The sequence below is a fragment of the Saccoglossus kowalevskii genome, chromosome 9 (genome assembly GCF_978046115.1).
Source record: "Saccoglossus kowalevskii chromosome 9, keSacKowa6.1, whole genome shotgun sequence".
Classification (NCBI taxonomy): domain Eukaryota; kingdom Metazoa; phylum Hemichordata; class Enteropneusta; family Harrimaniidae; genus Saccoglossus; species Saccoglossus kowalevskii.
The window spans coordinates 12,115,624-12,134,388 of NC_140649.1; the positions used below are offsets into that span (position 1 = coordinate 12,115,624).

General features: G+C 33.4%; 1 protein-coding gene across 1 annotated transcript in view; it reads left to right on the forward strand.

Annotated features, from left to right (window-relative positions):
* LOC100370730 (multiple PDZ domain protein-like) overlaps window positions 1–18,765 on the forward strand; it is a 203,125-nt gene that overhangs the window by 177,484 nt on the left and 6,876 nt on the right. The window contains exons 31-36 of the mRNA XM_085503929.1: window positions 4,379–4,569; window positions 10,753–10,836; window positions 11,410–11,603; window positions 12,332–12,479; window positions 17,474–17,603; window positions 18,111–18,268. Of these exons, the coding sequence (XP_085360055.1) occupies window positions 4,379–4,569; window positions 10,753–10,836; window positions 11,410–11,603; window positions 12,332–12,479; window positions 17,474–17,603; window positions 18,111–18,268 (905 nt within the window). The remainder of the gene's footprint in view (window positions 1–4,378; window positions 4,570–10,752; window positions 10,837–11,409; window positions 11,604–12,331; window positions 12,480–17,473; window positions 17,604–18,110; window positions 18,269–18,765) is intronic.

The window sequence follows — 18,765 nt, forward strand, 5'->3', positions numbered from 1 at the left end:
AAAACATGCATGAGACTGGATCGCGTATATGAACGGTTTGATATAAACATTTTTGAAATAAAAGCTTGTGCATGCGTTTATGGTATGTTTTATAATAGTTCAACCGTCAGTAATTAAGTTTTAATAATGCATAGGTTGACTCATGCCAAACAAAAACAAATGTCACACATGCAGAATCCGAATACAAAAACAAAACTGCCTTGACTGCAATGCAGATCCTGATGTTAAAAATGCTGTTACATTACTTTAACCTTTTCACCAGTAAACTTTCTCGTCTAAATTATTCTGCACTTTTTAGCTCCGCTGTCGACTTTGTCGAGCGGAGCTTATCATATGAGTGATTGTCCGTCGTCGTCGTCGTCGTCCGTCGTCCGTGTCAATGTTTTACTTTTTCGACTTCTTCTTGAAAACTACAAGCCTGAATGCTTTGATACTTGGTGTATATGTACCTTGGGTAGACCTCTCTCAGATTTGTTCATTTCATGATGATATCTTCAATTCTCTAATTTTGGTGAATATTTTTGTCATTTTTAGTAAAAAGTGATATTTTCAACTTCTTGTTGAAAACCGCAAGTCCAATTGCTTTGATATTACATATATAGGTACTACATGTGGACCTCTCTCAGATTTGTTCATTTTGTAATGATATCTTTAATTCTCTAATTTTGGTGAATATTTTTGTCATTTTTGGTAAAAAGTGATATTTTCGACTTCTTGTTGAAAACCGCAAGTCCAATTGCTTTGATATTACATATATAGGTACTACATGTGGACTTCTCTCAGATTTGTTTATTTTGTAATGATATCTTTAATTCTCTAATTTTGGTGAATATTTTTGTCATTTTTGGTAAAAAGTGATATTTTCGACTTCTTGTTGAAAACCGCAAGTCCAATTGCTTTGATATTACATATATAGGTACTACATGTGGACCTCTCTTAGATTTGTTCATTTTGTAATGATATCTTTAATTCTCTAATTTTGGTGAATATTTTTTTAATTTTTGGTAAAAAGTGATATTTTCGACTTCTTGTTGAAAACCGCAAGTCCAATTGCTTTGATATTACATATATAGGTACTACATGTGGACCTCTCTCAGATTTGTTTATTTTGTAATGATATCTTTAATTCTCTAATTTTGGTGAATATTTTTGTCATTTTTGGTAAAAAGTGATATTTTCGACTTCTTGTTGAAAACCGCAAGTCCAATTGCTTTGATATTACATATATAGGTACTACATTTGGACCTCTCTCAGATTTGTTTATTTTGTAATGATATCTTTAATTCTCTAATTTTGGTGAATATTTTTGTAATTTTTGGTGAAAAGTGATATTTTCGACTTCTTGTTGAAAACCGCAAGTCCAATTGCTTTGATATTACATATATAGGTACTACATGTGGACCTTTCTCAGATTTGTTCATTTCATGATGATATCTTTAATTCTCTAATTTTGATGAATATTTTTGTAATTTTTGGTAAAAAGTGATATTTTCGACTTCTTGTTGAAAACCGCAAGTCCAATTGCTTTGATATATTATACATATAGGTACTACATGTGGACCTCTCTCAGATTTGTTCATTTTCTAATGATATCTTCTGTTCTTTAATTGCCATGTGCATTGCTAACAGCGGAGCTATCTCAGCCGACAGGCTGCTTGTTTTCTTATATTCTTCAATATTTCCGAAAATGGACCCTAATTTTGGAGCCAACAGACAAAATTTGAGTCAATTTTCAGTTCCTACTCAAAATTTTGGCTATTTTTGTCCCAATCTTCTGAAGGAAAGTGCAGACCATAAACAGGACTATTTTGTGATGGAGATAGGGAATTGGTGGTGAAAAGGTTAATTATTAATCTAACATTCCTGTAGGTGATATAAACTGCATTGTACTTACAGATTCTCCATCATCATGTGACTTGCGTTGTGTTCTACCTGACATATACACATAACTTATATCACTCATTGCATAATATCCGTACACTCAGATAGAATTGTCATTCATTTGTTGTATTTTCACCTCTTCTGGCGTCTCACCCTTTGCTTCTCTATACATGTACATTTACGATAAATTGATTGCAGATGATTACTTTTTTCTGATTATTGAATGTCTATAGAATACTGTTGTTCCCTTTTATTCACCAATCTATGTTAATCCTTGGCCCACTGTTACTGTAGTGCTTTGTAACAAGATTGAAACCATTGTATATTGTACATTTACAAGTAGATTTTATACTACATTCAAGCTACACATACGTATACAATCCTGAACAGCAGGGAAATTTTACACATATAATTTACCCAACAATTTTTAAAATTACATTTTACCCAGCAGACAACTCACTTTAAATTTATCAGCCCACCATTTCAAAACCATTTGGATTTTGCTAAAATTTCATTCACAAATCTATGAAACTTGAATATTTTAGTATCATCAACACATCTGTAATGGCTTTCAGTAAGCAGTATAAATTTAATGCATGCCATCCCTTGTAAAAATCTGTTTTTCAAAATAAAGTGTATTACATACGGATACATATGACCCCATACGTTAATACAAATTATAATTATGTTGTGAAACCTGTACATCTTCCTAGCGTCAAAAGTAGACTAATCGAACAAGACATGGTTAGTTTTTTAGATACAATGAAAATAAAATAAAGAAGAACTCTATCTTGAAATTATCCATCTGACTTATTCAATAGACAGACACACTGTGACATCATTTGACTGTATAGTTTTGTCAGTCAGCATGTTGTATTAAAAAAGGCATGCACTAGCTCATAATTATTTTGATAACTTGACCAACACATATTTTATTAAATATGACATTATGTAATTAATCAATCTTTAACCTTTTTACCACCAGTTCCTTCTTTTCATTACAAAATTATCTCGTTTATAGTCTGCACTTTCCTTCAAAAGATTGGGACACAAATAGCCACATTTTTTGAGTAAAAAATGAAAATTAACTAAAATTGTGTCTGTTGGCTTCAAAATTAGGGTTCATTTCCTGAAATGTTGATATAATATATAAGAAAAAGGTGCAGATAAATTTGTGGTGAGAAAGTCTGTTAATGAAAAGGTTAATCATTGGATGACTTGCACACTGCTGAAACTATCTCCTCTTAGAATTCTGTGGTTTAAATAAATTGTAAAATTATAATAAATACCAATTTATCAGATATACTCACTTCTAGCAATTATATAACTAAAATTTATAATATACATGTAATATGAAGTTGCTTTTAATACACACTTCTCCTATAAAGTTGTATAAATCACATCCTCCAATGACAAAGCACTGACATCAAGTGATGGTGAAGGCTGAAAACATTATCATTTGACAACTTTGTTTATAAATCTCAAATCTTTTTTTTATGGACGACTTGAGATCAAAACTATTGACTCTGTGAATAACATTCTTGTCACTAATTTATGTCACAGATGCGCATCATCATTAATCGAAACAGTTTATTAGTTGTCCCAGTTAAAAAAAGACAGATTACTTTACAAATTAGATTACATTTGTCCATCTGATATTGAATACTATGTAAATGTATCATCTTGAGCAATTGTAATTCCTTCCGAGTCTCAGGGGACACTTACTTATAACAGTTTATTCAAATTCCCTTTTTGTGAGCAGTGAGTTTGTCTCAATCATTGTGTTTGATTTTAAAATCAAGGCATCATGTCGTGACATTTTTGTTTGCTCTTTATATGTTTTCATATGTATCTGTAGATGTCCTTCTTATATGTATCCTCCATTCAACTCTTTATTTTGTATCAGTATTTACTGTTAATATAATAATATGGTTAGAATATTTCTGATTTTTTTTTTACTTTTAGCTGTACCATATTCCAATAGAAATGCCCAAAAAACAAAAATGTTGGATAACTAAAACATGACTTATTTCTACCATACTTCTGTAAGGGTATATGCTACTAATAGAGAAAATACAAGTACGCTAGCTGTTATTGTTGTCTTCATCATTAACATGAGCTGCCATTTATTGTTTGTTTTATAATTAAACATAGTAATTCAGAAACTATTACAATCTTGGAAAATGTACAAACATTGAAATTTAACGAAAAAAGTGAGGGTTATCAAACAATGTGCCTGCACGTAAAATCAAAAAATGTCAGTTAGGACTTGTTTTGTTGTCTATATATACGCCTTAGAAATAGAACATACTAGTTTTGCTGCAGTTAGTTAGGTCTGTATATGGTTTCTCACACCAGGTTGTAGATTTTTCTGATTAATTTTGTTGAAGGACAGATGTTATGCATTGTGTATTTGAATATATCCTAGTATACATGTACGAGTTGAAAACACTTCTCTGAGGCAACCTTATAATAGTTACACTACGTTTATTTTTAGCAACAGCCAGAAAGTCATCCACAGCATCAACTGGTAAAGTTACAACACCCACATCACCTCCAAGGCCACCCAGTCCACCAGCTGATCCAAAGACATGTAGTATATCAGTTGGTAGAGAATGCAGGATAGTTATACCAAAAGGTAACACAGGATTAGGACTCAGTATAGTGGGTGGTGCCGATACATTACTGGTAAGTTTGAGATGCACATTACATACATACATGTATGGGTTTGAATTCACAGGGAGATGCTGAATTCTTCGAGTTACAGGCATCAAGTTACGGACATCGAGTTATGAAAACATTGAGTTACAAAAATGATCATACCCATATTTAATAAACCGCTCCTACATTGTAACTTGATGTTAAATTAACAGTTACCAGAACTTTAATGTTATGGGCAACATATATTTTTTGGTTTTGTTGAACGTCCACATTTAGTAACAAACGTTAATTACTAGTAACAGTTAACCAAACATCGAGTTATGGGCAACATAGATTCTTTGGTTTTGTTGAACGTCCACATTTAGTAACAAACGTTAATTACTAGTGACAGTTAACCAAACATTGAGTTACGGGCAACATAGATTTGTTGGTTTTGTTGAACGTCCACATTTAGTAACAAATGTTAATTACTAGTAACAGTTAACCAAACATCGAATTACGGGCAACATAGATTTGTTGGTTTTGTTGAACGTCCACATTTAGTAACAAATGTTAATTACTAGTGACAGTTAACCAAACATCGAGTTACGGGCAACATAGATTTTTTGGTTTTGTTAAACGTCCACATTTAGTAACAAACGTTAATTACTAGTAACAGTTAACCAAACATCGAGTTACGGGCAACATAGATTCTTTGGTTTTGTTGAACGTCCACATTTAGTAACAAACGTTAATTACTAGTAACAGTTAACCAAACATCGAGTTACGGGCAACATAGATTTTTTGGTTTTGTTGAACGTCCACATTTAGTAACAAACGTTAATTACTAGTAACAGTTAACCAAACATCGAGTTACGGGCAACATAGATTTTTTGGTTTTGTTGAACGTCCACATTTAGTAACAAACGTTAATTACTAGTGACAGTTAACCAAACATCGAGTTACGGGCAACATAGATTTGTTGGTTTTGTTGAACGTCCACATTTAGTAACAAACGTTAATTACTAGTAACAGTTAACCAAACATCGAGTTACGGGCAACATAGATTTTTTGGTTTTGTTGAATGTCCACATTTAGTAACAAACGTTAATTACTAGTAACAGTTAACCAAACATCGAGTTATGGGCAACATAGATTCTTTGGTTTTGTTGAACGTCCACATTTAGTAACAAACGTTAATTACTAGTGACAGTTAACCAAACATTGAGTTACGGGCAACATAGATTTGTTGGTTTTGTTGAACGTCCACATTTAGTAACAAATGTTAATTACTAGTAACAGTTAACCAAACATCGAATTACGGGCAACATAGATTTGTTGGTTTTGTTAAACGTCCACATTTAGTAACAAATGTTAATTACTAGTAACAGTTAACCAAACATCGAGTTACGGGCAACATAGATTTTTTGGTTTTGTTAAACGTCCACATTTAGTAACAAACGTTAATTACTAGTAACAGTTAACCAAACATCGAGTTACGGGCAACATAGATTTTTTGGTTTTGTTGAACGTCCACATTTAGTAACAAACGTTAATTACTAGTAACAGTTAACCAAACATCGAGTTACGGGCAACATAGATTTGTTGGTTTTGTTGAACGTCCACATTTAGTAACAAACGTTAATTACTAGTAACAGTTAACCAAACATCGAGTTACGGGCAACATAGATTTGTTGGTTTTGTTGAACGTCCACATTTAGTAACAAATGTTAATTACTAGTGACAGTTAACCAAACATCGAGTTACGGGCAACATAGATTTTTTGGTTTTGTTAAACGTCCACATTTAGTAACAAACGTTAATTACTAGTAACAGTTAACCAAACATCGAGTTACGGGCAACATAGATTCTTTGGTTTTGTTGAACGTCCACATTTAGTAACAAACGTTAATTACTAGTAACAGTTAACCAAACATCGAGTTACGGGCAACATAGATTTTTTGGTTTTGTTGAACGTCCACATTTAGTAACAAACGTTAATTACTAGTAACAGTTAACCAAACATCGAGTTACGGGCAACATAGATTTTTTGGTTTTGTTGAACGTCCACATTTAGTAACAAACGTTAATTACTAGTGACAGTTAACCAAACATCGAGTTACGGGCAACATAGATTTGTTGGTTTTGTTGAACGTCCACATTTAGTAACAAACGTTAATTACTAGTAACAGTTAACCAAACATCGAGTTACGGGCAACATAGATTTTTTGGTTTTGTTGAATGTCCACATTTAGTAACAAACGTTAATTACTAGTAACAGTTAACCAAACATCGAGTTATGGGCAACATAGATTCTTTGGTTTTGTTGAACGTCCACATTTAGTAACAAACGTTAATTACTAGTGACAGTTAACCAAACATTGAGTTACGGGCAACATAGATTTGTTGGTTTTGTTGAACGTCCACATTTAGTAACAAATGTTAATTACTAGTAACAGTTAACCAAACATCGAATTACGGGCAACATAGATTTGTTGGTTTTGTTAAACGTCCACATTTAGTAACAAATGTTAATTACTAGTAACAGTTAACCAAACATCGAGTTACGGGCAACATAGATTTTTTGGTTTTGTTAAACGTCCACATTTAGTAACAAACGTTAATTACTAGTAACAGTTAACCAAACATCGAGTTACGGGCAACATAGATTTTTTGGTTTTGTTGAACGTCCACATTTAGTAACAAACGTTAATTACTAGTAACAGTTAACCAAACATCGAGTTACGGGCAACATAGATTTGTTGGTTTTGTTGAACGTCCACATTTAGTAACAAACGTTAATTACTAGTAACAGTTAACCAAACATCGAGTTACGGGCAACATAGATTTGTTGGTTTTGTTGAACGTCCACATTTAGTAACAAATGTTAATTACTAGTAACAGTTAACCAAACATCGAGTTACGGGCAACAGATTTGTTGGTTTTGTTGAATGTCCACATTTAGTAACAAATGTTAATTACTAGTAACAGTTAACCAAACATCGAGTTACGGGCAACATAGATTTGTTGGTTTTGTTGAACGTCCACATTTAGTAACAAATGTTAATTACTAGTAACAGTTAACCAAACATCGAGTTACGGGCAACATAGATTTGTTGGTTTTGTTGAACGTCCACATTTAGTAACAAACGTTAATTACTAGTGACAGTTAACCAAACATCGAGTTACGGGCAACATAGATTTGTTGGTTTTGTTGAACGTCCACATTTAGTAACAAACGTTAATTACTAGTGACAGTTAACCAAACATCGAGTTACGGGCAACATAGATTTTTTGGTTTTGTTGAACGTCCACATTTAGTAACAAACGTTAATTACTAGTAACAGTTAACCAAACATCGAGTTACGGGCAACATAGATTTTTTGGTTTTGTTGAACGTCCACATTTAGTAACAAATGTTAATTACTAGTAACAGTTAACCAAACATCGAGTTACGGGCAACATAGATTTGTTGGTTTTGTTGAATGTCCACATTTAGTAACAAACGTTAATTACTAGTGACAGTTAACCAAACATCGAGTTACGGGCAACATAGATTTTTTGGTTTTGTTGAACGTCCACATTTAGTAACAAACGTTAATTACTAGTAACAGTTAACCAAACATCGAGTTATGGGCAACATAGATTTGTTGGTTTTGTTGAACGTCCACATTTAGTAACAAACGTTAATTACTAGTGACAGTTAACCAAACATCGAGTTACGGGCAACATAGATTTTTTGGTTTTGTTGAACGTCCACATTTAGTAACAAACGTTAATTACTAGTAACAGTTAACCAAACATCGAGTTACGGGCAACATAGATTTGTTGGTTTTGTTGAACGTCCACATTTAGTAACAAACGTTAATTACTAGTAACAGTTAACCAAACATCGAGTTACGAGCAACATAGATTTTTTGGTTTTGTTGAACGTCCACATTTAGTAACAAACGTTATTTACTAGTAACAGTTAACCAAACATCGAGTTACGGGCAACATAGATTTGTTGGTTTTGTTGAACGTCCACATTTAGTAACAAACGTTAATTACTAGTGACAGTTAACCAAACATCGAGTTACGGGCAACATAGATTTTTTGGTTTTGTTGAACGTCCACATTTAGTAACAAACGTTAATTACTAGTAACAGTTAACCAAACATCGAGTTACGGGCAACATAGATTTGTTGGTTTTGTTGAACGTCCACATTTAGTAACAAACGTTAATTACTAGTGACAGTTAACCAAACATCGAGTTACGGGCAACATAGATTTGTTGGTTTTGTTGAACGTCCACATTTAGTAACAAACGTTAATTACTAGTCACAGTTAACCAAACATCGAGTTACGGGCAACATAGATTCTTTGGTTTTGTTGAACGTCCACATTTAGTAACAAACGTTAATTACTAGTGACAGTTAACCAAACATCGAGTTACGGGCAACATAGATTCTTTGGTTTTGTTGAACGTCCACATTTAGTAACAAACGTTAATTACTAGTGACAGTTAACCAAACATCGAGTTACGGGCAACATAGATTCTTTGGTTTTGTTGAACGTCCACATTTAGTAACAAACGTTAATTACTAGTGACAGTTAACCAAACATCGAGTTACGGGCAACATAGATTTTTTGGTTGTTAACATTCAAATTTGATGACTTAAATTTTAATTAACAGTTCATAGAACTTTGGGTTACGGGAAACAAAAAACGTTACAAAAAAAAAAAATATATGTTGCGTGTAACTCACAGTTCGGTTAATCAAATGAGGGCGTTCAACAAAAACAAAAATATATGCTGCCCGTAACTGTGAACTTTTAATTAAAATTTAAGTGATGATACATCTGATCAGTGGTGGTGATGATACATCTGATCAGTGGTGGTGATGATACATCTGATCAGTGGTGGTGATGATACATCTGATCAGTGGTGGTGATGATACATCTGATCAGTGGTGGTGATGATACTTATATTGACTTATTTCACTTTTGCATTTGGGAAAATTTTGAACATTAAATTCTTCCTAAGATTTTATTAATCAGCATTTGAAACAGATTTTGTTTACAGTAATAATGTGACATGATTGTAGGTTGTCCATCCATCAGGATCCAATATGCATAACTTCTTAACACCATACAATAACTAATTTTGATTGTCAATTTCATTACAATACACCTTAATGTACTATTTAAAGCAGTGCAATCACATGAAAGTTTTTAAAACTTTAAAATACCAGAAAATGAATAGGAGATTTATATTCATTGGTATCATTGTAATTCACCACCAAGGCTGACTGTTGACATTTTCCATGACAAAACCTCTTGAAAGTCTGCTTGTCTAGTATAGGGCTGTTTGATTAAAATCTACATTTAACAAAGTATCATATCGTGTGTGGTTGGCCAAACATATGCTCCCACATGTTGTCTGGAAAATATAAACCTGTACCGAGTTAACCTTTTCACCACCAGACTTTCTCACACAAATTTGTCTGTACATTTTATTTATATTCTTCAATATTTCTGGACATGAACCTTAGTTTTGGAGCCCACACACAAAATTTGAGTCAATGTTCAGTTTTTACTAAAAAAATTGGCTATTTTTGTCCCAAACTTCTGAAGGAAAGTGAAAACTATAAACAGGAATATTTTGGTAATTTGTGATGAAAAGAGGAAACTGGTGGTGAAATATTTATTAAATGCCTTGTGAATTAGATATTATCATGACATTGACATGAGAATAAATTAAAATATGTATTCACACAATATGTTCTATTTTTTGGTATTTTAACCAAAAATTTCAAGTGTCACTTATATGTGTGGATACTGACTCAAAAAAGTATGGTAATTCTAAAAATAAATTATACCATACATTACTTTTTGTAGCCAAATAAAGTAATGTAAATAACCAAATACATATTGCCATATTACTGTGTAACTAATATTATATATTTGTATTATCAGTTGACTTCCACTGGATCGTTTTATTTTATTTTGTGTTATTGAAAAATTGGTTTCAACCAAATTGTGATTTTTGCTTTTATTAAAAATTATAATTCTATTACATATAGGTAATGAAAAAAATATGTTTTTGATGACCTCCGACCCCAACAATTAATTGTCCTAGTATGTACCATACTATGTGATCGTAATAAAAAACATTTTTCAAGTAGTCATGACAGAATGTTCTTTGTATTGACTATAGAGGGCGGTATGTGACTTATTTATTTACTTTTAGGGTGCCATTATTGTACATGAAGTGTATGAAGAGGGCGCTGCAGCTAGAGATGGTCGATTATGGGCTGGAGATCAAATTCTGGAGGTAAAAGTTGTTTTATCAGGTTTAAATTAATTTATATACCATTTAATATTAATAATAATAATAATAATAATAAGATGTATATATTAGAATAAATATCTACAAAAACAAAGGAAAGAAACTAATTTGGATAAAATTGAAAATGCATATATTCATAATAACCTCATATTGCAACATGTTATATATATATAGCCATTGGTCAGCTTTGGTGCCGAACGTTAGAGTTGATTTCCGTCATGCTCACAGAACATGTTTACTTTGATTAATATATTTACTTTCTTGAGTAATTGTCATATTTAGCTTTCTCGTTTTACTACCTCAGTGTAATATGCAGCAATGGAAGTTGTTGTCAAAAATTTAATTTGTTTTGGATTATAATTATTTCTGTATATTTATAAAACATTTCCTGATTGGTTACCTTATTATTCACACCATTCCATTTGATTTGATTTGATTTGCTGCAGTTACATCTCCTGGTAATGTTTCCATTTAATCACACAATTAAGAAATGCCAATCTTGATTCACTCTTCTATCTCAATACATATCAAATTAACCAATGATATATTTTTGATTAGGTAAATGGAGAAGACTTGAGGGATGCCACGCACGAGAAAGCGATCTTAGTTTTAAGACAGACTCCTGCTGAGGTTGAACTTCTTGTATTCAGAGATGAAACGCAATATAAAGAAGAAGATATGTATGATATAATTACAGTGGAATTATTGAAGAAACCCGGCAAAGGATTGGGACTTAGTATTGTAGGTCGAAGGTGAGGAAATAAATAAATTGCATTTTTAATACCATGTCCCCCAAATAGCAGCCACTGTGTTTAGAGAGGGTTGTTTGAAAGCGAAGCGAGGCTGGGTCCATGGAAAGGTTTTTGTGAGGTATTGAAATTTCTCATTCTGAGCAATTTCAGAAATGTCTCTACCATCTCTCAATTTTCGGTCCCCCAGAGACTTGCAAATTGGCGTCTCTGAATGAGTTCGTATGTACGTAGCCTCCTATATCTTTAACATGCCTGGACCCTCTGATTTAAACTTCACATATACATCTTGTGATGCGTATGCATGTCTATTTATTTCACTCTCTGATTCAAGATGGCCATTTGGCTAATTTTTGCGCTAAATAAATCAAGATCAAACATTTCTGCCATTCCAGAGCAGCATCTTAGTCAGGCATGGACAGATTTTGTCAAAACTTGATATACATTGAAGGCCTTAAGTGATGCAAGTAATTTATTTTAATTTAATATTTTTTTAATGACTTTTTGACATATAGTATATCAGTTAGTAGAGAATATGATGATATTAAAGTCATTATTATATGACACTTTCAGTTTGAAATGGTAGCTATGAGAACATCACAAAACTTTGTTTCCATGGAAACAATTATGTTTTATGTCCATATAGCACAGTAAAATTGAGTAGTTTTTGTTTAGTCATTGGCGTTCAACCATAGGCACAATAAATAGGTTGTATTGTGTTTTCTGGGTAGGAATGATACTGGTGTATTCATATCAGACGTAGTCAGAGGTGGTGTTGGTGAAGCTGATGGCAGACTGATGCATGGTGATCAAATTCTCACTGTGAATGGAGAGGATTTACGATCAGCAACACAGGATACAGCTGCAGCTTTACTAAAGGTACGTATGACCAGCAACACAGGACATAACTGCAGCTTTGACGGTATGTATGACCCGTAACACATGATATAACTGCAGCTTTGAAGGTATGTATGACCCGTAACACATGATATAACTGCAGCATTGAAGGTACATGTATGTATAACCAATAACATAGGATATAACTGCAGCTTTGAAGAACGTATGACCAGCAACACAGGACATAACTGCAGCTTTGAAGGTATGTATGACCAATAACGTAGGATATAACAGCAGCTTTGAAGGTACTTTAGTATGTATGACCAATAACACAGGACATAACTGCAGCTTTGAAAGTATGTATGACCATAACGTAGGATATAACAGCAGCTTTGAAGGTACTTTAGTATGTATGACCAACAACACAGGATATAACTGCAGCTTTGAAGGTATGTATGACCAATAACATAGGATATAACTGCAGCTTTGAAGGTATGTATGACCAGCAACACAGGACATAACTGCAGCTTTGAAGGTATGTATGACCATAACGTAGGATATAACAGCAGCTTTGAAGGTATGTATGACCAACAACACAGGACATAACTGCAGCTTTGAAGGTATGTATGACCAATAACATAGGATATAACTGCAGCTTTGAAGGTACTTTAGTACGTATGACCAGCAACACAGGACATAACTGCAGCTTTGAAGGTATGTATGACCAGCAACACAGGACATAACTGCAGCTTTGAAGGTATGTATGACCATAACGTAGGATATAACAGCAGCTTTGAAGGTACTTTAGTATGTATGACCAGCAACACAGGACATAACTGCAGCTTTGAAGGTATGTATGACCAACAACACAGGACATAACTGCAGCTTTGAAGGTATGTATGACCAATAACATAGGATATAACTGCAGCTTTGAAGGTACTTTAGTACGTATGACCAGCAACACAGGACATAACTGCAGCTTTGAAGGTATGTATGACCAGCAACACAGGACATAACTGCAGCTTTGAAGGTATGTATGACCATAACGTAGGATATAACAGCAGCTTTGAAGGTACTTTAGTATGTATGACCAATAACATAGAATATAACTGCAGCTTTGAAGGTACTTTAGTATGTATGACCAACAACACAGGACATAACTGCAGCTTTGAAGGTACGTATGACCAATAACATAGAATATAACTGCAGCTTTGAAGGTACTTTAGTATGTATGACCAACAACACAGGACATAACTGCAGCTTTGAAGGTACGTATGACCAATAACACAGGATATAACTGCAGCTTTGAAGGTATGTATGACCAACAACACAGGACTTAACTGCAGCTTTGAAGGTACGTATGACCAATAACACAGGATATAACTGCAGCTTTGAAGAACGTATGACCAGCAACACAGGATATAACTGCAGCTTTGAAGGTATGTATGACCAACAACACATGATATAACTGCAGCTTTGAAGGTATGTATGACCAATAACACAGGACATAACTGCAGCTTTGAAGGTATGTATGACCAATAACATAGAATATAACAGCAGCTTTGAAGGTACTTTAGTATGTATGACCAACAACACAGGACATAACTGCAGCTTTGAAGGTATGTATGACCATAACATAGGATATAACAGCAGCTTTGAAGGTACTTTAGTATGTATGACCAATAACACAGGACATAACTGCAGCTTTGAAGGTACTTTAGTATGTATGACCAACAACACAGGACATAACTGCAGCTTTGAAGGTATGTATGACCATAACGTAGGATATAACAGCAGCTTTGAAGGTACTTTAGTATGTATGACCAACAACACAGGACATAACTGCAGCTTTGAAGGTATGTATGACCATAACGTAGGATATAACAGCAGCTTTGAAGGTACTTTAGTATGTATGACCAACAACACAGGACATAACTGCAGCTTTGAAGGTACGTATGACCAATAACACAGGATATAACTGCAGCTTTGAAGGTATGTATTACCAATAACACAGGACATAACTGCAGCTTTGAATGTACGTATGACCAATAACACAGGATATAACTGCAGCTTTGAAGGTATGTATTACCAATAACACAGGACATAACTGCAGCTTTGAAGGTACGTATGACCAATAACACAGGATATAACTGCAGCTTTGAAGGTATGTATTACCAATAACACAGGACATAACTGCAGCTTTGAAGGTACGTATGACCAATAACACAGGATATAACTGCAGCTTTGAAGGTATGTATTACCAATAACATAGGACATAACTGCAGCTTTGACCAAAAAGACAGGACATAACTGCAGCTTTGATGGAATGTATGACCAGTAACACAGGATATAACTGCAGCTTTGAAGGTATGTATTACCAATAACACAGGACATAACTGCAGCTTTGAAGGTACTTTTAGTAATAATAATAATCTTTATTGTAATCGTATCCTTATTAGGATCTTGACAAAAGTGTACAATAAAGTATAGAAAAAAAAAAAAAAGTAAAAATAAAAAAATAACATTAAACACATTAAATAAAATTAAAATACATGTAACAATTTAGATTTTGAGGCAGATGACATACTGTTTTTTTTATCATTTTCTTCTCTCAGATTGAAACAGTTGTAAATATATTTCGACAGTTCTATTATAATTGACTCATTATCACTAGTCATTATGGCTATCATTTTTTCTTCATTTGATGTAATATTATTAAGATGTTTTGTCATGGTAATTAGGGGTTCTCTCACATTTGTGTAGAGTTTACATTTGAGCAGGAAGTGTTCTTCATCCTCTATTTCATTTTCATCACAGACTGGACATTTTCTGTCACTTATTTCTACATTACTGTATCTTCCCATTTCAATCTGCAAAACATGAGCACTTAGTCTAAATTTTGATAATGAAGATCGATGATGCGGGTTTTTTATTATGTCTAAGTATTTTTCAAATGTAAAGTCCTTTTTTAGCTGCCTATAGGTACGAAGTTTATTTTTGTGGTTGATGCCTTTATTATCGTTGTTTAGAGTGTTCCTGGCATGTACTTTAAATTTGGTTATTAATTTGTCAGTTATTTGTTCAATAAAGTTATCTTCTATGTTTTTATCACTCCATGCACTTTCCATGCTTGTATACTCTAGGCAATTTTTTATGCTGGATACCCAGTTTTGAGTGCCAGAATTATCTAGAGCGATGCCAAGCTTGTACGCATCATATATTAGTGTATTATCAGGCATTTTTTTAATTCTAAGCCAATATTTTAACATTTGTTTGATGCCAGTGATAATTAATGGGTATCTCCCTAATTCAATTAAGCATGCAATGTTTGTTGCTCTACTATTGACCTTGAGTAGGAATTTGCAATATTTAATGTGCATTTTTTCCATGGGTGACATGAGATTCATAAAGTATTTTTTATTATTCACAATGTCACCCGCCCAAATTTCACAACAGTATAAAAGAATTGGTTTGATCATTGATTCAAACATTTTTAAGTATATTTTAATTGGGATTAATGTTTCTGAATATAGTAGCTGTTTAATTTTGAAACATGCCTTCAGTGCCCTATTTTTCAGATCCTGTTGTGCTACATCAAATTTCCCTGTTAAATTTAGTTTCATTCCAAGATATTTATATGCTGAGACTCTCTCTAATTCAGAGCCATTGATTTGGAATTTGAAATTATTTAGGAGCTTGCCTGATTTATTGAAGATCATTGATTTAGATTTAGAAATGTTTATATGTAGCATCCATTGTTTGCAGTAATCCTGTAGATTGTTAATAGCGTTTTGTAAACCACTACTTGTTTCTGACAAAAGAACCAAGTCATCAGCATAAAGTAAGCAAGAGAGCCTATTGTTTAGTAGCATTGGTGGGTCATTTTTGCCAGATTCAATGTGTGATTTAATATCGTTCACGAATATATTAAAAAGGAGAGGGCTAAGGCCATCCCCTTGTCTGATGCCTCTTTGAACAGGGAAACATTTAGTCATGCCATTTTTGGTTTTGACTGTACTTGTTGAGTTTTGATAGATGTTTTTAATTACTTGATAGAAATTGCCAGAAATGCCAATTTGTCTTAGTTTGTATAATAGGCCATGGTGCCAAACTGAATCAAAGGCCTTTTGGAAGTCTATGAAACAGGCAAATATATATTTTTTATTTTGAAGATATTTAGTTAGCAGCTGTTTAAGAACAAAAATGTGGTCATAGTATGTATGACCAACAACACAGGACATAACAGCAGCTTTGAAGGTACTTTAGTATGTATGACCAACAACACAGGACATAACTGCAGCTTTGAAGGTATGTATGACCATAACGTAGGATATAACAGCAGCTTTGAAGGTACTTTAGTATGTATGACCAACAACACAGGACATAACTGCAGCTTTGAAGGTACGTATGACCAATAACACAGGATATAACTGCAGCTTTGAAGGTATGTATTACCAATAACACAGGACATAACTGCAGCTTTGAATGTACGTATGACCAATAACACAGGATATAACTGCAGCTTTGAAGGTATGTATTACCAATAACACAGGACATAACTGCAGCTTTGAAGGTACGTATGACCAATAACACAGGATATAACTGCAGCTTTGAAGGTATGTATTACCAATAACACAGGACATAACTGCAGCTTTGAAGGTACGTATGACCAATAACACAGGATATAACTGCAGCTTTGAAGGTATGTATTACCAATAACATAGGACATAACTGCAGCTTTGACCAAAAAGACAGGACATAACTGCAGCTTTGATGGAATGTATGACCAGTAACATATGATATAACTGCAAATTTACTGAAGGTACTTATACAAATAGCAACATGGGACATAACTGCAGCTTTAATGAAGATATATTTATTGTATGACCAGCAACATAGGATATATGTATATAGCTGCAGCTACATAGAAATATTGTCTATACATGTACTTGAGTGTGAATAAGTTTAATAACTCATATTTAAAATAGATTACCTATTCAAGGAGTTATTTACATATTTATATTCTCTTCTCACAGTGTATAAAAGGCAAGGTAGTGTTAGAAGTTGGAAGACTTAAAGGTGGATCAAAGCAATCATCGAGGAGATCATCCCACACAAGTCATTCTAGCCAGGGCAGCAATCCACAATCACAGTCCCATATGCAAGGTATATATACAAGTTTGTTTATCCTTCATAAGAGATAATTAATACTGACAGATAAATATCTTTACAGTATCACTCAAGTCAATGGAATTTTTGGAGTATTATATGATGAAATATTTGATGCTATGAATGTGCACAAGTTTGCACTGTTTCGCTGTTTCGGAATTAATTTTTGTGATTTGCAGTAATTCAGAACAAAATTGAATAGCATGGCGAAATTTTAAAAGCGAATGACATTGGAATGATCAATCTAATGGGAAGACATAATGATCACAAATATTGTGACACACAGAAAGTCATTGAAAACTGCATGTTTATAAGTACATATTTCCTACATTTCAGAATATCGAACACTTCGCATCAATAACTCAAAACTCAAATAAAGCTTTAGGAATGATCTCAGAGTGCAACTTCAATAATGTGAAATGCTGGATTCCATTATTGTCACATGCTGCATCCACATCAATGAACAAAAGTGTCCTTATGATATCTAATTATTTTCTATCACAGATGATAAGACTATTAGGCGAGTTGAATTACATAAAGGACCAAATGACTCACTGGGTTTGAGTATAGCAGGTGGACTAGGGAGTCCATTAGGCGATGTGCCATTGTTCATAGCTTCAATACAACCTGTTGGACTTGCTGCAAAGTCAGGAAAATTACGGGTAGGTAATAATCATGAGTATTCTAGGCAGTCACAAAGAATCATGATGAATATTCTAGGGAGCAACAAAGAATCCTGACGAGTATTCTAGGGAGTCCTTATGAATCATGATGAGTATTCTAGGGAGGCACAAAGAATCATGATGAATTTTCTAGGGAGGCACAAAGAATCACAAAGAAAAAACGTTGCTGAGCATCTTGCAGCACTTTTTTTCTGAGATGAGACATTTGTTTTTATACTACAATATCTGAATTACCTTGAATAAAACTGGAAATTCTGTCCTTTAAAATAATGTTTTTGTAAGATATTTACATTTATCAATTTTTTTAGTAGACAGCTTTCCCACTACTGTTTCAATCCTAAAACTTGTTTGTATTCAAAATTAATTATGACAATGCATATTCCTATTGAAACAAACTATGATAAAAGAAATAATAGGAAATAACAAAGGGCAAGTTCACCAGAGTTTAACTACGTTATTTTCTCTGAGGAAAAATA